The 19,691-nt window shown below is 43.7% G+C and overlaps 1 protein-coding gene across 10 annotated transcripts in view; it reads left to right on the forward strand.

Annotated features, from left to right (window-relative positions):
• LOC102376131 (protein spinster homolog 3) overlaps nt 1–19,691 on the forward strand; it is a 69,282-nt gene that overhangs the window by 40,659 nt on the left and 8,932 nt on the right. For 9 of the 10 annotated variants that reach the window (XM_025210594.1, XM_025210591.1, XM_025210599.1 and 6 more), the window contains 2 exons: nt 2,190–2,379; nt 12,546–12,611. In XM_025210594.1, the coding sequence (XP_025066379.1) occupies nt 2,190–2,379; nt 12,546–12,611 (256 nt within the window). The remainder of the gene's footprint in view (nt 1–2,189; nt 2,380–12,545; nt 12,612–19,691) is intronic. The other variant, XM_025210600.1, reaches the window with a different exon arrangement.

The raw sequence follows: 19,691 nt of genomic DNA on the forward strand, positions 1-19,691 counted from the left end.
GTTTTCTTTTCCTTTTTTAAACTGTCATGGGAGCTAATGCCAAGGACCTTATATAGCTGGTTATAGATATTTTTTGGTAGAGTGGCATAAAGGGAACTATCAGATTTACATCTGCTAGTGCTGGGATTTCCAGGGTGCTGCACATTCCTGGATTCCCCCAGTGATACTTTAAGTGTGTCTGAAGCTGTTTAACAGCCAGAGGGGATGACCCTCGCTTAAGGATCAGTCTTGCAGCACCTAGGCTCCCTGGAAACAAAAATTCAACCTGCAGCATAGCTGACTCAGCCCTTTAGATACCATGCAGTTTATGTGCAGGTCTTCACACGGAGACCTTTGCATACATCAGACAAGTACTTGGGGTTCTCAGATGCTTAAAGACCCCTGGGCAATCTTAAGAAGAAAATTCTCTCTCCAGAGCTTGGCTTCTGTACTTCTTTCTCTCTACCTATTTTGTTGTGCCCTCTGATGGACTAATGCTAGGCTGCTTCTAATTTCAAACTTGATTCTACCTGACAGAGATGCTTGTAAAAGAAGATGTTGCTGGTTCTATCCATACTACAAGAATTATTACTAGTTATAGATTAGAGGATTGAGGGTGGTGAACTAGTAGTAACCTTATGCTTTGCCTAATGCCATTGGATTATTTTTGTTACTAATTCTACAGTGAAGTAGTGAAGTGATAATGTCCAGTTATCCAGGAGGCACTGGAAGAGCCAGTACACTGCATCACAGTTTGATCACTACAAATGCAGATGCCCCTGCCCTAGGCTAGGGATAGAAGTTACACATAAACCGGTTCAGATCTGGAACACAACAGAAGTCCAGTGCACATAAGCTGCTTTCAGAATGGCTGAAACTGGTTTAAAATAAACCTGGGTGGATGTAGTATCAGACTTAACTGATTTAGGTTAAATTGGTTTATTGAACTTCTGTCTCAGATCCCCTCCAGATTCAAGTTAACTGGCAGTCTTCCATCATCCCAGTATGCTTTGCATTTCCCCTGCAAACCCCACCCCTCGCAGGGTGGGTGGGCTAGCCTTGCTCCACGCTGTCTGCTCCAGCTGAGCAGGGAGGTGTGCTGTAGCGCACCCCGGCTTCTGGCCTGGGTCACTGCAGGCATGTGGCTGCATTTCCAGAACAAAAAATGAATGTCTGTTCACTTAGGCTGCTTGCAGACGTGGAAAAAAATGGTGCTTCACTTTAAACTTGGTGTGCTTCCACGCTGAGCCCCGCACATGCCCAGAAGAGACAGCACCTTAGTTGCACCAGGCTTTCCCAACGTCCGTAGAGATTGAGCACCTTAGCTATTCAATCAGCTATTAAATACAAGTACCAAAAAGCCCCGTTGAAGTGCCCGTTCTATACAGACACTGCAGAGTTGGGTCAAACTAATGCACTGCTGCTTCCAATAAAATGCATTTTGATTTGTTTTTTATCCACATTTGTCATTGCCCTTGCTTATCAGTTCAGTCTATGCAGCTTAGACTAACCTGTGAAGATTGAATTGATTCAGTCTCAGGCTTTTTGACTATCTGTACTTAGCCCTAGAGCTAAGGAGACCTGAGAAAGTAGGGATCAGCATAAAGCTATGGACCTTGTTAAAATATATTTAAAGGTTCTTGTTCTCAGAACTCTCCTCTGCTCCTGTTTCCACTCAGATGAAGAAGTTCATGATGTGCTCAGCAGTGACTCCATAGTCTTGTCTTGCTTTGTCACTGGACTCTCATTTGGGACAGTGGGGATGTTGAGGGGCAGGGAGCCCCTTAGGAAGCTAATTCATCTGTACTGTGGGGGTAGGAGTAGGTATCCATAAGGAAGTATCTTAGTTTACTGGACTGGCCAAGATGGCTGGGGGCTCCTTTAAGTCACTGGTTCTTTCAGACAGCTCCTACCAGCAGAGAACCCAGTGGGGTTTTATTCATCTTTTGAGGGCATATATGTTAACGCCTGCTCTGCAGGAAAACATCTGCTTCGAGTAGGCAGGAATCAGTAGCAGAAGTGTAACTTGCATGCTTCAGTAGTGTAGCCTTGGATAGAAGGGATTGGGATACCTGGATAAAACAGAGCCCACATTGGATTATTTTTTTCCTATAACCCTGCTAAGATTAGTGGCACAACTAATAGACCAGTAATAATGCATCTTTTCCTTAACATACCCTACTCACCCCATCCCTTTCCTTTACTACCAGCTTAATATTTGGAGGAATTACTATTGTGACAGGAATTTTGGGAGTCATCACTGGGGCAGAAGTTTCAAGAAGATGCAGGAAGATTAGCTCCAAAGCTGACCCTCTTCTCTGCTCCATAAGTATGTTCACCTCTGCTCCGTTCCTCTACGTGGCAATCATGGTGGCCCAGGAAAGCATCACAGCTACTTACGTAAGTGATGAGACCATCTGTCCTCAACAAACTGCTTTGCAGGCTATTGTGGGTGGGTTGAAGTTTGTGGCTGAACTGGTTCCATTTCATTACCTGCTTACAGTGGCTAATGCCTGAGCACATGGCACTAAATTGGCCTGCACTTCATAGGGGCAGTCCAGGGACCTTAGAGGCCTCAAAGTGTAATGTCTCCCTCTTAGCTGGAGCAGGCAAATACCTGATGGAACGGGGAAGTATTGCAGACTGGGAGTAGCAGACTTCATAGGCTGAACCAACGTACTGAAGATGATGATGACAAATTCAGGCAGCATAAGTTTGGCCAACTGCTGAAAAGTTGTGTTGGATGCTTGGACGTGTGACGAATATTGGCCGTTTTTGTGGGTTAATTGCATCATGCTGTACATGTGTGGGGGGGGTTATGATTTAAATGAGGGGGTCTTGATCCTTCCTTCCACCGTGCTGGTGCCCCCCAGGGCTGCTTGAGCGGGCAGCTAGCGGATGGGTGCTGCCTGAACTGGGGCAGTACCTGCCTGCTATCAACCACCCTGGCAGCCTAGGGGAGTGCTGCTGCCACAGAAGGAAGAACTGCCCCCCGACCTTAGGCCAGGGGCCACTCAGCCCACCGGCAGCTCACCCCCCTACCATGGGAGATGCAGGCAGGCTCTGTGGCGGGGGTAGGGGGGAAGGATCAGGCCCCTCGCTGTAAGTGATGGAAGCTCCTAAATTGAATTAGTGGGTTTTTAATCGTCGAAATTAAAAATCCAGCATTTCAATTCAGGGAACTAAACCCCTGTCACGTGTACAAGCACCCATTATGTTTTAGTTGAGTGAAGTGCGGCTGTCCCTTCCTCCACAGGTGCAGTGAGGTGCAAACTCTAATAGACTGGCTTCTGGCATTTACAGCTCTTGTGTCTGTTTACTCCCAGAACACTTCAAGATTTGTGTGCTTGGCAGTGTAAGATAAACACAGTTCCTGCTTTTTGAATGATTTAGCCTTCAATTTGGGTGTCCGAAATCACTAGTTGTTCTTGAAAACTTCAGCCCACAGTGATGTAACCAGAAATGTAAACAGTGTGAATATTGTTGTCAGTAAAGGGAAATGCAGAAACCTACCAGGAGTGATGAGTAGCTGCAAGAACTCTCAGCGAGGAGTAAGTGAATGCAAACTTTATTTTAGCCATAATTTGTTAACAGCCATGAAAAGACTCCGAGCCTTTTCCAATGTACCCATGAAAAGACTGAGCCTTTTCCAGTGTATCTTTTATTCACCATTACCAGTATTAACATAAATAATAGGATCCAGGAAGAGTTAATGATAGTAATCAACACATCAATTCAAAAGGAGTACTTTCACAGCTCCTTCTCTACTAAAAATAACATTATGCTAAAGGAAAACCTCTTTGAATCTTCAGGAGCACGTTCTCCATGAAAGGCCATCCAGCACTGATGGGTTTTTCAGGCCCACAAATCCAAATGTGGTCTTTAATATGACATAATTTTTTTTTTTTTATTAATGTGTGAAGAGGCAAATAGCAAAGTGTAATTATCTCAAGGATTTGTACTTGTCCTTTGTAGGAACCACTCTCAAATCCTCATGCAGACCTCCCTGCACCCCAGTACCTTTTGTACGTAAAAGTAGTGCACATGAGTATAGTTTCATATTCCGCTAACTTCCACAGTTAAGATGATTCAGCCAGCATGTTGTAGCATCACATTTTGTCCCCTGTCCTTGATTAGGAATGATAGCATGAAAACCCACTCTTTTTTAAAGAGTTTGTCTCCTTCTCCTACATACCACTTATGAGACATCAAGTGATGACAAAGCTTTGTGAGGTGAACATCCTAATGAATAAAAAAGCTTTTTTTCTGTATAAAAACCTCTTTGAAAGGGCTGGTGGTAAACCCACTCCCTTTTTAAATGTATATTGGCAGAATCCTTCCTCGAGCAATTAAATCTCTCTCAGAGTAGGATGTGGGTCACCATGGTCTCAATGTCTGTCTTCTCCCTTCTTCCCTTGCCCCCACCCCCGCCTACAATGGGTCAATGGGTTTCTTAAATGCTCCAACTTTTCCGGATTATACTGGCTCTTTGTTGCATATTAGAAAGGCTGGATCAAGCATGAGCAGTGGGTTGTAATAAATTCTATGTACCTCTTACCTGTTTCTTATTCTTTATAGCCATCTGACTTGTTCCCTTTCCTGGTGCCTGTTATGTCTGTGTCTCTAAACCAGATCTGACATAAGACATAATGGTGTGTGAATGAGGGTGGAGTGCCAGCTGGTGCATTTGACTTGAAGGTCCCACTGAAACAAAGCTTTCAGCAGTGGCAAAAGCTGTCAGAGAAACTGGCTTTCCCATCATAGTTAATTCAGCCACATTGAAGGTAGCAAACTTGTCCCTACCACAGTGTATGTGACGGTAACCAAGGCAAAAAATGCATGTTTCACATAATTTCCAAAGGCAGTACCTTCTGGATCTAAATAAATGGTGAAGGCCATGTTGGCTGGGTGCAGCTGATGGAGCAATATCAAAATTGAGGTATGCATTCAAACAGGCATAGTGTGGCAGCTGGTAAAAGATGTTTCTCTCCTTTTGTTATCCATATTGTTCAGTAGTTCTCTGCTGCAAAATGACTCTCGGGAAGTTTGTTTCCACAAAGTTGTAACCAAGTTGGTGGAATGTTTCACAGTCTCAGAAGAGGTTCTGGTTGGTTTGCTTAGAATTATTTATAAAACAGATTTCACTGTCCAAAACTGTAAATTTTCTGTAACCCGGGTAGTACTCAATTATGTACTCCCCTCTCCAATTGGAGGGAATGTTAGCAGGGCAGGTGCTCTGTGGGGTGAAACTGCCTATTGCATACAGTTCCCTCCTTCCCCTATAGAGTAAAGCGGGGACACATCTTAAGACTTAACTATATACAAATGTATTAAATATAATCAGAGTTAAAAATGGAACATATATAATAAAGACATGGGAACTATCTGCAATACACACGGGCGCACACACACACACACGCGCACACACACACACACACACACACACCTCTCTATGCAAATTCTCTGGGTGCAGATGAGGGATCTGGGAAACAAAGGGTCTCCGTAAACATCATGCAATCTTATATTCTAGTGAAATACTAATCTACAAAGCATGAGGCGCAAGTTCACAAAATAAGAGGCTCAGGGTTTACAAAATATGAGGCCTGGGGGGAATAAATAAACAATAGTAATGCCCCAGGAAAAGGAGGAGCCCTAGATGAGAGTTGGGGAGCCCCAGATACCCCAGCTGCCCCTTTAACAAACTTAAATATCCCAATTAATCATCATGGGAGGAAGACCCTCCTCCCCTGTGGGAATCCCCTTCCCAGGCAACTCACAACTCCTCCAAGGCCCCGGTGAGGCTGTCCTTGTCTTCCAGTGCAAGGTGTCTCTCCCCTTGGCAGGGGGGCCTCAGCTGCTTTGGGGCTTTCCCAGCCCCCAGCCTGCGTGGGGACCTGTGCTGTTCTGTGCACCATTGGCCCTGCCTTGTGCCAGGGGTTGGAGACCCAAGCCACCTGGTGCGGCGCCAGGGTCTTGGTTTGCTCCTAGACCCTCCGTGCACTGGCTGTTTACCATGTACCTGGCCCATGCCAGGGGTTGGAGACCCTAGCTGCCTCGTGTGGCTCCGGGGTCTCGGTCCGCTCCTGGGCCCCCCGTGCACCGACCCGTACACCAACTGCCTGGCCTCCTGCCAGGGGTTGGAGACCTGAGCCACTTCGTGCAGCTCCCAGGGTCTTGGTCCCTCTTGAACTCTCCATGCACCACCTGTGCACTGACTGCCTGGCCTCGTGCCAAGGGTTGGAGACCCAAACCACCTTGTGCAGCTCCCAGGGTCTCAGTCCCTCTTGGACCCTCCATGCACAAGCTGTGCACCAACATCGCACTCCCTCCCGGCGGGGCTGGGGGGCATGGCTGCTTGCTGCTCCCCATCCAGTGACAAGTCTTCGGGTTCTTCCAAGGCAACAGCCCCACTCCGCTAGCCAGCTCTCCCAGCTCTTTCTTGCCTTCTTCTCTGTCCCTCAATGCAGCCACCCATGCGTCGGGCACGCTGCTCCTTAATTCCTTTCGGGGGCTTCGCCCCTAGATTGCAAATGGAGCAATCGGAGAGAGGGGGGCTTAGTTCCCTCTCAGGTCCAGCTCTTCACCTTGCCCCTCGGTTGGGGTGGGGCAAGCCTCTCCCCTGCCATCACCTGATTGGTGGGAACGCCCCACTAATCGCTCGGAGACCTTCTGAGACGGCAAGCTGGGCTGCTGCAGGCTGGTTCGCCACATTTCTAAAGGTGATACATGAATATTGCTGCAACACAGCAAGTTCTGTCTCTGTAGTGCACTGAAATTTATGTTTTGAATATTGGGATTAAGTGGGAGCCAGGTTATTTTTCGGGTTAACTCAAGCTAGGTTCATCTTCACTCTGGCCCAGTTCTGGAGTTTGCTCAATTAAAGGCAAATTTTGAGTCAATCTGCAGCTGCTCTCCACTCTGATAGAAGCAGCTGCAATTCAGCAAGATCATCTCTTACTCAGACCTCTTAGGTACCTTCCTTTCATCTTAAAGATGATGGCAGCAGTGGTGGCAGACTGTCTTGCAAACTTTACAGGCTGCACCCATGTACCAAAGCAGACAGTGGCAAATCTGTGGGTTACGTGTGGTATCTGTTTCTTGCCCAAGCGATTCCTTCACATCTCAGTTAGGAAAGGGGCGCTATTTCATCTTCTAAAAGGTTGGTTTAAAGGGTAGTCTGACATGTCTTCCATAGTTATGCTGTTGGAAGTGATTTAGTGCAGATGCAATTTCATCACCTGCTTTATTTTTTTCATCTGACAACATACTAGCAAGCTGGCTGCCTCGACATATTTATGAATATATTCAGAGAAAAAAATACTAAGATTTTGAGTATGCTCATGTAAAATCCCTGTAAGACAGACAATTGGAGCACAACTCAGTTCTTGTCCAGGACCCTCAATGATGAAGTAAGGCCTTTCCTTCAAAGCTCCTAATATCAAGTTGAACTGCAGCCTCTGCATTGTAGACAATTGTAAGGCTTGGAATCCTCTGGGTTGTCAAATATTCTTCCATTTCCCCTCAACCAGAAGTAAATAGACAACAGGAGTTGACATATTGCTGGAATCTAGTAAGGGGAAATTTTAAAAGGACAAAGATGATGATAGATTTCTTTTAATTCAGTGTGCTGTGAAACAAAGTGCTTCCCCAAACACTGTAGTACAGCTGTTGCCATAAAACAATGCCTGGCAAGGTTGGAACCTTTATTAAGACATACAGATAGGGGATCACGTGCATCCCTGGTGTAATTCCTTTGACTTAGGTTGTTACAGGATGGATAAATCTAGCCCATCATGTGTGGCAAACAGATGTGTTCTGGTTTTACAAGCAACTGCTGTAATACATTTATTAGTCAGTGTGGAGGCCAGATGAGTTATTAGGTGCTTTAAGATGTGACTGACTTAGAGCAGAGCATTTTTTATTTGCATTTAATGTTGATCACTAAAACAGCATCTAGGCCTTTACGTAAGTGTCAGGTAAGAATAGAGATAGCCTATTCATAGCAATAGATGGGACCATTATTCTGGAATCTAACCAGTCATCCTTCTAAAACCAGTTGAACTCTGTTGTTGACTATGAACCAGACAATTCCTGCATGTTCCTTCGGGTTTTTGTCTTTACTGGGGCAGATATTCAAAGGCCTTGTGTATAGAAGTCCTCTTAATTATTGGATTAGGTCTGATTTGCCACAAACAAATGTGATTGCCTGTAGATTTAATGGAACCATGCCCCATATAAATGTAGACTAATGGCTTGAGAGGTCTGAGGCTGCATTGGGGAATAGCTGAAACAGTAGGGTGCCGTTCAATAATGCATGGTGGTTTCTCTGGGCAAACATTACTTGCAGGATCTAGTCTCTTGGTCTTGGGCAGAGACTAAGTACAGAGCATTTAGTGCAGTTGGATGGCTGAGCTTACACAGAGTATGACATGCTGCATTATACCATAAAGTGAAATATAACATCGATTTGAATTTTAAGATAGATAAATATCCTGTCTATGTGTATTTGTGGATATATCTATGTATCTGCAGCTTTATATATTGCAACCCACAGCTGGTTAGGGAAATATTTTTCCACTTGTACCTAAAGCTATCATCCACACAGAGCCTTAAAATGAACTTTGACGGCTTAAGGCAGAATCAGCACGATTCTCAGAACAAAAGAGCGTTGAATTATTTCACCTTATATGAGGTGAAATAAGAGAAATAATTCAGTCATGATACAAACTACGAGAGTTGAATTCTAATGAGTCGAAAGGGCTAGTGCCGTAGCAGCAATGTGCTAGAAAACTTGCTTAGCCAGCACAGTTCACATCATTTCCACCATTTTTAACATTCTGGGCCCAGTTTCTCCCTGACTTCCTGAGATGAATTAGACACTTTTCTCAGTAGCTAGGTCTTGTGCTGAGGGAGGCTTGAAGGCGTATATTTACTTGGATTTTTAACAGACTTCTATTGTGCGGTTTGTCTTTCTATGATAAATGTGCTCCGCTTTTACATTCTAGTGCCATTTATAAGGCTTTGTCCTACTCTGCTGCCTTTCAGGCTAGTATCTTCAGTTACTTTATACTCAGCATCACAAAGTCTACAGGAAGGGGGATAGGTGGTATTAACCAGTTAATGCCCTTTGCAGCTTGTAAAATGTGGATAATGACTAGCTGTGAGCCATACTCTCAGCTGTTGGTAAAATTGCTCCTTGCTGTCACACACTGCATGGAGCTGGCAGAAATATGTAGATAGGAACGTGCTATGTCAGGGTTGTAGTAGCGGCATTTGTAAGTATAGACAAGGTCTGGGACTTGTTTTCCCCTTTAGTTGGATTCAAACTACCTGCCACTTTCTTCCAGGGGTCCCAGAAATTACCACTTTCTTTGTCTTCTCCATGCTTTGCTTTTACTTGTGATGTTTCTTATAAGCTGCTGCAGTTTTGCTGAGATTTATGCAACCGAAGTTCATGCTGGCAGTCCTGGATACTCCCTCCCTTTCAGTACTTGTCTGCTCCATCAAACTGTAGTGCTTCTGAGGTATCGAGTTCCTAAGTGAACAGTGATGTATTTGAGTCTTTGTGATACCAGTGAAAAGAGAAAACAAAGTAGTTGTCTGATATACAATTTTTTAAGCCTGCCCATGGGGAAATTGGACTGTGGTAGCTTTGGGATGAGGTAGTAAAGGGCTAGTGTTCTCAGTGGCTTGCACAGGTCCATGGTGTTTTGTGGTTATTGCCAGTTGCCTTGGCAGTAGGATGAGCTTTGTGCTATTGCTACTCATGGTAACAGATGTGTTTCATTTTTTTGGCCCAAAGTGCTGTAACGCAAGCATGTGTCACTTGCTCTCCAGCTAAGGTTGGCACATGTAAGCATTTCTGTGCAGTTCATGGGATGAAAGGCCCCAAATCGTCAAAAGCTGAAATTGCAAAATTCCAACATGTGCAAAGGCAGGGCACTTGGCTCAAGTGGCCTCTCCTTGACTTCCATGGTGGTTGGACTAGGCACATAAACCCAAGGTACTGACACTTACTGAGCCAGGGATTAAGTGGATAATATTAGCCACTGTTTTGCAAATCTCTACCAGTTCTGTTGATCTAAGTTTCATTCATCTATTTTGGGTTTATCATTAGAAGTCTAGAGGCAAATTAAAGCTGCTTCATGAAGAATCTTGATGTGACATAAGCCTGTGTCCTAGATAAAGCTGTCACGTGCTCCTGGTTTTCAGCAGAAAAAGGATGGTTTAGGATTCCAACCCAGATCCAATAATGCAGCTGGCCCTCATACCAAATGGATCACCCTTAAGGCTCTGACTCATGGAAAGAGTCAAAATTAGATCTAAATTTTGTGATTAGAGTCCATCCCCAACCACAATTATAGGACAAGGGCTGGACTTCAGAGGCAAATGAGGTGGAAGTAATTTGAACTGAGTGAAGAAAAAAGATCGTCTAACTGCTTCTGCCCCTTTTCAGATCTGTATGCCTGGCTAGATTGCAAACTTTCCCTGGCTCCCTAGGTTATGCAGGGTACCCAATGCACTTTGAACAATAAACCTTCAGTGACACAAGACCTAGCATCTGAAGTCTAAAAACTGACCCTTTGGATGATGGACAATGGCAGCATTTTTTATGTGGATAGCTGAGCCACCAGATACTAGACTAGCAAAAGCAAACCTAAGGCTATATTTTTAATAGAAGAAAAAGCATCCCTTTGACATAAACACTGCCATTCAAAGCACCTATATGGGCCTGACTTTGTCATCTCTTATCTGAGTTACAAACGCACTTGTCCCAATCCTTGCAGCCTCCAGGCTTTACCAGTAATGCTGGTTTTATCGTGATGTTTTTATTCATACATAAATGGATTCAACTGTGCCTTTTGGGAGAGTGGTAGGCAAGTGTGGTGAATTTACAGGAAGCTGAAACATTTGTTCCTGCAAGTACCAAGGCGTAAGCGTCAACAGAGCAATGCAAGAAGTAGGTTCCATTGTCTTGAAACTGGCTTTTCTAAAGATCCCCGTTAATATGCAAAATGAGCTCTGACTAGAAATGCGTTCTAGGCCCCTTAGTGCCATGAGGCATTGAGGAGCAAGGATGAAAATTACCATTGGTGGTGGGACGATTGAAAAAAGAATCAATTAATACCTCTCTCATGCAAGCCCAACAACTTGAAGTCTTCCCCCTGCAATTCTTCCAGTTTGAGGCTTTTCTTCATGGGCTGGTTGCCAATGGATGCCATTCTGCTGGCTTGTCTTGTGAAACCAACTTTAATACAAGCTGTTCTGGTCATATGTAGGTGAGCTAACCTCATCTCTGGCCTATTGAAATCACTTCTGTGTAGAAGTCCTTGAGACAGAAACCCTACTGGGGTCCAGGTTGTAGAGGCAGAAAGTGGGAAAGAGGTATCAGTCCAGTTTATGGGACAAACAGACAACACAGAAGAAAAAGGAGTTGGTTGTAAAGGAGAAGCGGAGAGATTAGCATTAGATCCCTGCTTCTTTGCAAACCCTTGATGGGTTCCCTTTGTGGCTTGAGCAAACTTAAAATGACTTGTATCAGAAAGTGACTTCACCTCTGGAGACCTTTAAAAGTAGGCTAGACGCACACCTTCCTGGGATTATTTGACCCCTGCAGTCTTCCCTGCCCAGAGCAGGGCGGCTAGACCCAGTGATCTCATGAGGTCCCTTCCAGCCCTGAACTTCTGTGAATCTCTGTGAATCCTGGAGTCCACAGTGCTAAATTTTGGAACATATTCCTGTAGGCAAATTGTAATTCGCCTCCTATACGCAAGACTTCAGTCACTGCCTCTAGAGTCAAATGCTGTCTTCAAGAATTTGCAGCTTTGAAGGGTAAGCAGTGGTGTTTATGGTACACCACAAAAGTAAAAATTGCGTGTTGCTTGATTTTTATTTGCATTATTAAACATGCTTCAGTGGATTGGCAGGTAGAGGGTTAATGCTTTCCAAGACCACAGCTCTGAGAGCTATAGGAGTCCAACCCCTCTTCTCACGTGGCTGGGCTTCCATCTGTGATGAATTGGGCAATTCCCACAGCACCCTAAGAGTGATGTGAGCCAAGGAGTCTAGGTTGGTTGTCTCTAGGAGCCACTTGCTTATTGGAGTCAGCCTCCTGGGAAGAGCCTTCTTACTGGAATACTTGACCCCTGCCTGTTAAGAGCCATTCTGTTCACTTCATTTAGAGATCAGGTCAAAGGTTCATCTTTGAGGTCACATTTTTAAAATCGCATCTGACTGGGAGGTGCTTCTGTCTTCCAGGCTCTTGGTTTGCTCTTGGCTGGGTTCTGCAGGCGGTGAGCATGAGTCACTTTTTTCTGCTGTGGGTTAGGGTTTGGTAATGAAGACTAGTGATTCCTTGTTCTGGCTGTGCCACTGAGTAGATATGACAGTGAGCCAAACCACTTAACTTCTATGCTCTGGTTTCCTTATCTTTAAACTAAAAATGATACCTGTAATCTTATATCAGGAAGGTTTGCAAAGAGATTTACATGCATGACTACACTGAGAATGAGTCAACCTCCTTTGAACGTGCCTAGCCACTTATACTTTTTTTGCTCTCGTTGCAGGTTTTAATTGCATTTGGAGAATTTTTTTTATCCTTAAACTGGGCTGTTGTGACTGACATGCTATTGGTAAGTCTATCGTTCCTGCATGTGTATAACTTTTTTGCTCGATAACTTGATACCCTTCTCAGTCACGTGTACTAGTAGTCGGAAACTCCTCAGTGCCTGTTTCTTATGGTACATATTTTGTTTCCTCGAAGAGTTTCACAGTTGGAATTCCATTCACACCCAGGGTATAACTCATCCATTCACACCAAGGGTATAACTATCAGAAAGTAGTGCCATGCAGAGAAACCAGAGCTAGCTGTGAGTGAGTTAGTCTGGATGCTGGCAGCAGTAGAGGTTTGTTGGCACAGTGTGCCACCCGGGCTAAAAGATAGCTCATAATGAGCTAGACTTCTGTACAGGAAGCAGCATGCAAGCTACCTAATGCTGGTAAGAAGCAAGATGTAGATGCCCAAGTGAACTGTGGTATCGTTGACCAAGCTATACTGCTTTTGGCACTTGCCTTGTTCAGATATAGCTTTGGTACCTGCCAAGTGCTGCATGGTGTCAGTGCCTGTCAAGTCTTCTGCAGAAGTAGAAGCCATTTCACAACCCATATGCCAGTGCTCATGCTGAAATGGATAGAGTAAGAGATACAAAGTGAATAACTTACATTTCCCTGGAGATTTGCTTTGTTGAATCTTGCTTTACTATTCTGTCAACTACCAGGAAGTTTCTCTTCTAAACATGCAGTGCACACAGCTTCTAACATTTACAAATCAAATTCATACACAGTGTCACGCTGCTGAAGTGTTAGGAAAACAGTGAAGTTTACTAGACTATTGGTGGTTCCAGCAGTGACACCACAAGCTAAGGAGAGTAACAATGAATATTACACTTGACTTCCCTAATCTGTAACTCTCTTTGGAAGAGTGCTGTGAAAATCACGTGTCTCCGTGCGTCTGCATCAATGAGGGACTGTCTTTTCTCTTTGTAATAAAGCAATTTTGAGGTAGCAACATTTTAATGATACTTTTTTTTTAATAGGACTTCCATTTCACAGAAGAATTTGGCTACTTCTGTCTTGATTAGTAACTTTGTAGTTGTTACTTTGCTTTAATATACAAAGCAGGCTAGACCTTACACAAGTACAAGAGAAGTATGTATCCCTGACATCCCTATGGGTAGGGGTGCATAAATACCTTGCTGTAAAGTACATTGGTTCTGATTCAGTTAGTTTGTAAGGGCACCAAGGAGTAACACTATGCAAGATAGGTTGCTCCACTTTCACTGAAGGCTAAGCTACCTCAAATTTATTGCAAAGAGAGAGTGTGTGCATGAGCAGTTACCCTAGAGTGGGTGGTGTGCTCTGTTTTCACCCCCTAATTTAACTTGGTCTTCTGGAAAAGTTATAACACTAACCATTTACACAATTCCAAAGGAAAGACTGTAATATTCTAAATTATTCATATCTAGTAATCCTCCTGTAGAAACACCATGCAGTAGTATCACATCCAGAGTCTATCAAAGTTACTGGGAGCCATTACATTCATTTCTTTCCATAAAAGGTGGGCATGACTGTCTGACCCAGAGACTAGAAGCTGTACATTACAAACTGTACAACACAGTAAAGAAAAGGACCCTCATCAAAATGATGATAAGCTCTGTAACCAGAAGCTGGATAGTACTGTAGAGAAAGAGCAGGGGTCACTTGGGTGTCTTTCATTCTATGCAGTATTTCTTATCTCAAAGATCCCAGATCCTCTTACAAATTTCAGGGTGACGTCATGCAGTCTTTAAACATATGTTTTACATCTGTATAACCTATAGTTCAGATGTCGTTATATGGCTTCAGTTTTTGATGCACAGCAATATAACGCATCAGTGTGGAATTAATAGGGCTAATTGGGAACCACTATAGGTACTAGATGATGATGATGTATAGAAAAGGATTGCCATTTTTCTTGGGTGCAGAAGTGAGAATGCTTCAGTACACTTAATCTGTCAGTCCTTTAAAAAAAAGTACATTGTCCCTAAACTCAGCCTTGACAACATAAAACATGCACAGCTCTACATTAAGGTTAGGTCAAATTAGGCAAACGCATGGGTCTAGAGTTTATCTACCCTGTGTCCTACCTTCTGCCTGATTTTTAGACTGACATAGCTAACTACTTGTCTAGAGTATATTCCAAGATTTTGCAATATGACTTGCATCTTTGAGAAGAAAGAATAAAGCTACCAAATGAAAATTCAAAACTTTCCATCAAATCACTGCTGAAATGGACAATTACGTCAGTCTTTCTTTAAATGGATCATATAATGGCTATACCTTGTGGTACCACTTTCTGTCGCATGTCAAATTACAAAAAAAATCTGCTTCATTAAATTGGTGTTATAATAAAAAAAAAATCTGAAAGTGACCTTAATGAACTGGTTGTCAGCTCAGCTCTTTTTTTGCGGTCTACAAAGGGTCAAAAACAATTACCCTGTGAGACAGTGAAGAAATGTAGGAAAGGCTGGGCGTAATCCATCAGAGAGACTCAAAGGTATTTTTTTTTGATTGCTTTCTATTTCAGTTTACTCTATCAGTGTTTCTTACATCAATGGCACCAATTACAGTTACACATTTTAATTTTCTTTTTTTATAGACCACTTACTGCTTCAGCATGAGGTTTTAAGTAGCTTTTAATTGAATCATACACTTTTCTCTGAACTTTAAACCTGGATATTAATAAGCCTACAAGGTGTCCTTGCTACAGAGGAAGAGGATGCTTCAGTATTTTGCTCGTGGGATGTCACAGAGAGACAAAGTTCAGACCAACTAACAGAGTTAGTTATAAATGGGAAAACCAAGGCAGAAGATGATACTTAACTATTGTTAGTAGCAGTCTTGGAGTGGCATGAAGGAGCATTGCTGGTTAGAGCAGAAGTTACAAAGCTGATGACATTTCCTTTGCCCTCATACTTATATCTCCCATGGAGCAAGAAAAAAAACAGAACCTTTGACTTTTTAATTTTGTGTGCCTTCCCAGTCTCTTGCTCTGTGGAAAGGCTCTAATTGAAAGATGTGTTCTGTACCGGTACAACAAAAGACTTGTCTGTAAATTAGTGCTTTGTTCTGAGCTGTATTAAACATTGCAGCCCGTAACTTCTAGCAAGTATCAAAAAGAATGGTTCTGTAGGGAATCTTAATGATGTGCAGTTTCCCTACCAAATCTGCATGTGTTTTGCGGTGGACTCGTTACATTCAGAACAGGGCTAATTGCTGAAGTTGTGGTGGTTATACAGTGCTTCACCTGAGTGTCTTGGAACCTGTCTTCCATTGCACTGAGAATCAGAGCAGGTTCAGTGCTCTGATGCTATTGTATTGACTGAGAGGTGTCATAGCTTGCTCAGTAACAAGTTCATCCATTGAATTTGTCTCTTGTCTGAACCAATGCGATTGTTGATGACATGGCTTGTCTTGCCATGAAAGTACCTTTTTATTTGCCATGAAAGTACCTTTTCTTTCTCCCCACGTGGCATTGCTATCCAGACAATATAGTTGGGCATTTATTTATCCTGCAACCTGTGGAGCTGCAGACAAAGGAAGATGCTGGCTGAATGATAAGCTTGCTTTTTCTTTTTGTGCCGTTACATCAAGATGCATTGCACGTAGCCAGCTCTGTGCCCCCCTTTTTGGCAGTTAATGTGAAGACAGCTACTGTACAACTGCATTCATAATACATATGTGATCTCAGAGGTGCTGTAGCTTCCTTTGTGGCTCCAGTCTATCTGCAAAAGGCTATATATATGGTCTCCCTTACAGGCATAAGCAAGCAGAGTAAATGCAGTGAAAGAAGAGGGGAAGCATGTGGAGCATGGCCTTGTGCTTTGGGATGTCAGAGTATATATCTAAAGCCCTTGGCAGGTGAGAGTGAGGGAGATAATCTTAGTTGGAGGCTTTGAGTGAGGAGGTAGGGTGAGAACCAAACCAGGGCTGTGAGAGGTTGGTGAGAACCTCTCTGCATTGGGCCAGCTGGTTGTTTTTATCTGCTTGGTTAACTGGCAACTCTGCTGTGTAGTGAGTCTATGGGAGACAGCAGGATAGGGCCTATAAACTAAGACGTTTTGTTCTGGGTCTCCCTGTCTATCAGGGACTCTTGACTGCCTGTCCCAGGAAATGATTTTTTGCAGGCTCCCACCTGACTCTGTGAGAAGGAGCAGGTGCCTGGGCTGCCACTTTTCATGGGCAGCATATTCTGGCACACTGTTCAGAAGTCTCTAGGGTATGAGGCTTCATTTTGTTCTTTTTTGAACAAGAACTATATTGCGTTGAGTGCTAGCAGGAAGAAGAGCACTTGCTGAAGCAGTATGTGCTGTCGCTGTTATATTAGCCTGTACTGCAGCGAGTCAGGCTCGGAGAGAGCAAACTGCACAGTTGCATAAAGGTGTTGTTTTGCCTACTGAGCACATCCCTCACTTCCCTTCTTCCTTGTTGACTGTTTTCTTAGCCACTATGCTCCAAAAGCTGCTTGTCATTTGACAGACTGGAAATCTGTTACCATTACTGCACTTCATAAAAGAATGGTGGTAGGTATGGGGCGGGTGAGAGACTTATCTCTGGCCTGCCTGTTCAGTAATTCCTAATATATTTTAATAGGGGGAAATTCAGTCTAAAGAAACGGGAATCAATCTCCTTGCAACAGCCAGAAGTAAACCAAGTCTCCAATCCAGGGGCCCACCAAGCCCCAATTCTGTTAGTCAGCTCTTTCTGTCCATCTTCCAGTAGAAAAGGTTCTCTCCAAAATCCCCTAAGCATTTCTGGCTCCTTGGGCAGTCTTTGCAAAGATAGCTCATGGGACATGAAACCTTTATCTGAATACTCTCGCCTCTGAGGGTGGCCCTGCCATGATAGGATTTAGAAATGTTGAGTGGGCAGATGGCTGCTCTGCTGTGCCCATCCTGTGGGCAAATAGGACTTTCCAGATCCAATAATCTAGCACTTGTCTCCAGCTATAATTGGCAAGAAATTGCACACAAACTAAGGAGGTGCATCATGAAGGCAGTATTGGGGGCTGGAGCAGAAGGGCTGAATTTTTCTGGCGCTGGCACAAGTGAACTCATGAACCAATCCCTGCTCATGGTATCCCTATTGATTGGATAAAGACATTTAGGAATGTTCCTAATGACTCATACCCTCCCAGGAGCCGGTTGTGAGTAGAAGCCAATGGAGAGAGCATCAAAATGAAAAGGAACACAGTGTGACAGAACAACTCTTCTGGTTTTAAAACCATGTGCAGATTGTTAGAGGCAGGTGCGCTGGCATTTAATAAAGCTGTGTTGTACAGGACACTCCGGGTGGGTGTGACTAGGATACTTGGACACCCTAAGGTATTGAGTGACTCTTGTGTTCACATACCCAGCTGCCTCCCAGTAGGGGGAAGAGCATAGACCTGTGGGCTAGTTCTAAAAGCTTTCTGCAAGTGGTAGCAGTGGGGAGCAGACCCCGGAAAGCTCCCACCTAGTAAACAAGAAAATAGTTGTTCATCTGGAGAAACTATATTTTGTTAAAGCAAGGAATTGAATTTGACTCACTTCCAGCTAGAAGATCACCGGTCGTGGCTATGTTCCCAGCATTCAAACAGTATCAAACAAGTTCCTCCATGTATATTTGTTAGCTGTGCAAAGGGCTCACCTTCATGTGGACTGGAAGAGAAATAGCCGAGTTGGCTGTGATTCATGCCCTAGCTATTTTTGGCATGCCTGTGCATAGACACTTTAAGTGCCCAATTTAAATCTAAATAGAAATAGGGCACTTTTATCTTCCATGCACTAAAACAATGGCATGAATTAAAATGAGTAAAAGCAATGCTGCTTTTGCTGCCAGAAAAATGTGCATTTATTTCAGGACAGAAAATATGAGTGGGTTATCTCACTGTATAATCCTAGCGGAGAGAAGACACTGGCAGCTTTCACCATGAAGTATCTAAGCTAGGTCAACTGCCACTTCATGTCACAGTAGAAGCTTACCTGTGCCTTGGTCCACATAGATTACACAGCAGGACAGCCAGTGCATCTTAGATAGCACGCCTCTCTTTTGTAGCAAAGACGCGGCTTTAGTTACTTGATGCCCTGTTTGTGTAGATGTACTTAAAGACAGGTGTGGTCTTTAAAATAAGACATTTTCTGCTAAAGCAGAATGTCCAATGTCTGGATACTGCAGTGGTGGAGAGAACAGCTGGATTTGGATGCAGGTGCAGGGAGGAATTTGGTTTGTGCCCAGTAGGCTGTGCTTTTGTGTATAAGCCTGGGGTTTGTTCTGTGGTAAGACACCAGTCACCACACTAAATACTTCATGAGATGTCCCAAAGTGAGGACAGTTTCTATATTTAAGAATGTTAATTATTAACAAAGGCAGCGCTGTTTCTTTGTCCCACTGTCTCATCTTATAGCTTCAAAAATGAGCCTTTAACAGAAGAAATGTACATTCTGCAGAGTAGACAAAGGGATGGATGGACAAATCCTTCACATTCACTTACAGATGGGGTATCGCTGAAGTCCAAACTGGTTCCCAAAATTCAGAGGTGCTTGAGCTTGGGGCCTGCGTTTGTGCTGGGAAGAGGAAGAAAAGAAATCCCAGGGTTTGCTTCAATCCAAGGGTAGCTTTTCAGTGTCCATCTATAAGAGAAAAGGACTAAACACAGGCCGCCTTTTAGCATGTATCAGAAGGCAGTGAAACCAAGGCTTCTGCCATTGTCCCAGAATAGAATATTGTCTACCCTGCTTCATAACACTGCTCCATGTCATTGGCCCTACTTTGGGAGGAAGAAGATTTGCCAAGTGCACAGTTACACATTACACACAGTTACACAACTGCCAACTAGAGGGATAGGCAGCTGATGGAGATAGACAATGAATTTTGCACATCTGACACTGCTTACAAAGGATGAAGTGAATTGAGAACAGAGAAAGCAGCCTCTTCAGATGAACCCTTCCCTCAGCAATGGGCTAACCGCAAAGCTTTCTAGAGAACAGGGTGGACTAAAATGCTGGTTATACCAGAGTAGCCAGCCATCCATCTGGGCTATGGAGTTCTAGATAGCACTCAACTGCATTGCAAGTCAGTTCTCATAAACTATCATTTACTAAACAAAAAAATAACGGACTACCTTCATGTCCAGA

This window comes from Alligator sinensis, unplaced genomic scaffold, assembly GCF_000455745.1.
Source record: "Alligator sinensis unplaced genomic scaffold, ASM45574v1 scaffold419_1, whole genome shotgun sequence".
Taxonomy (NCBI): domain Eukaryota; kingdom Metazoa; phylum Chordata; order Crocodylia; family Alligatoridae; genus Alligator; species Alligator sinensis.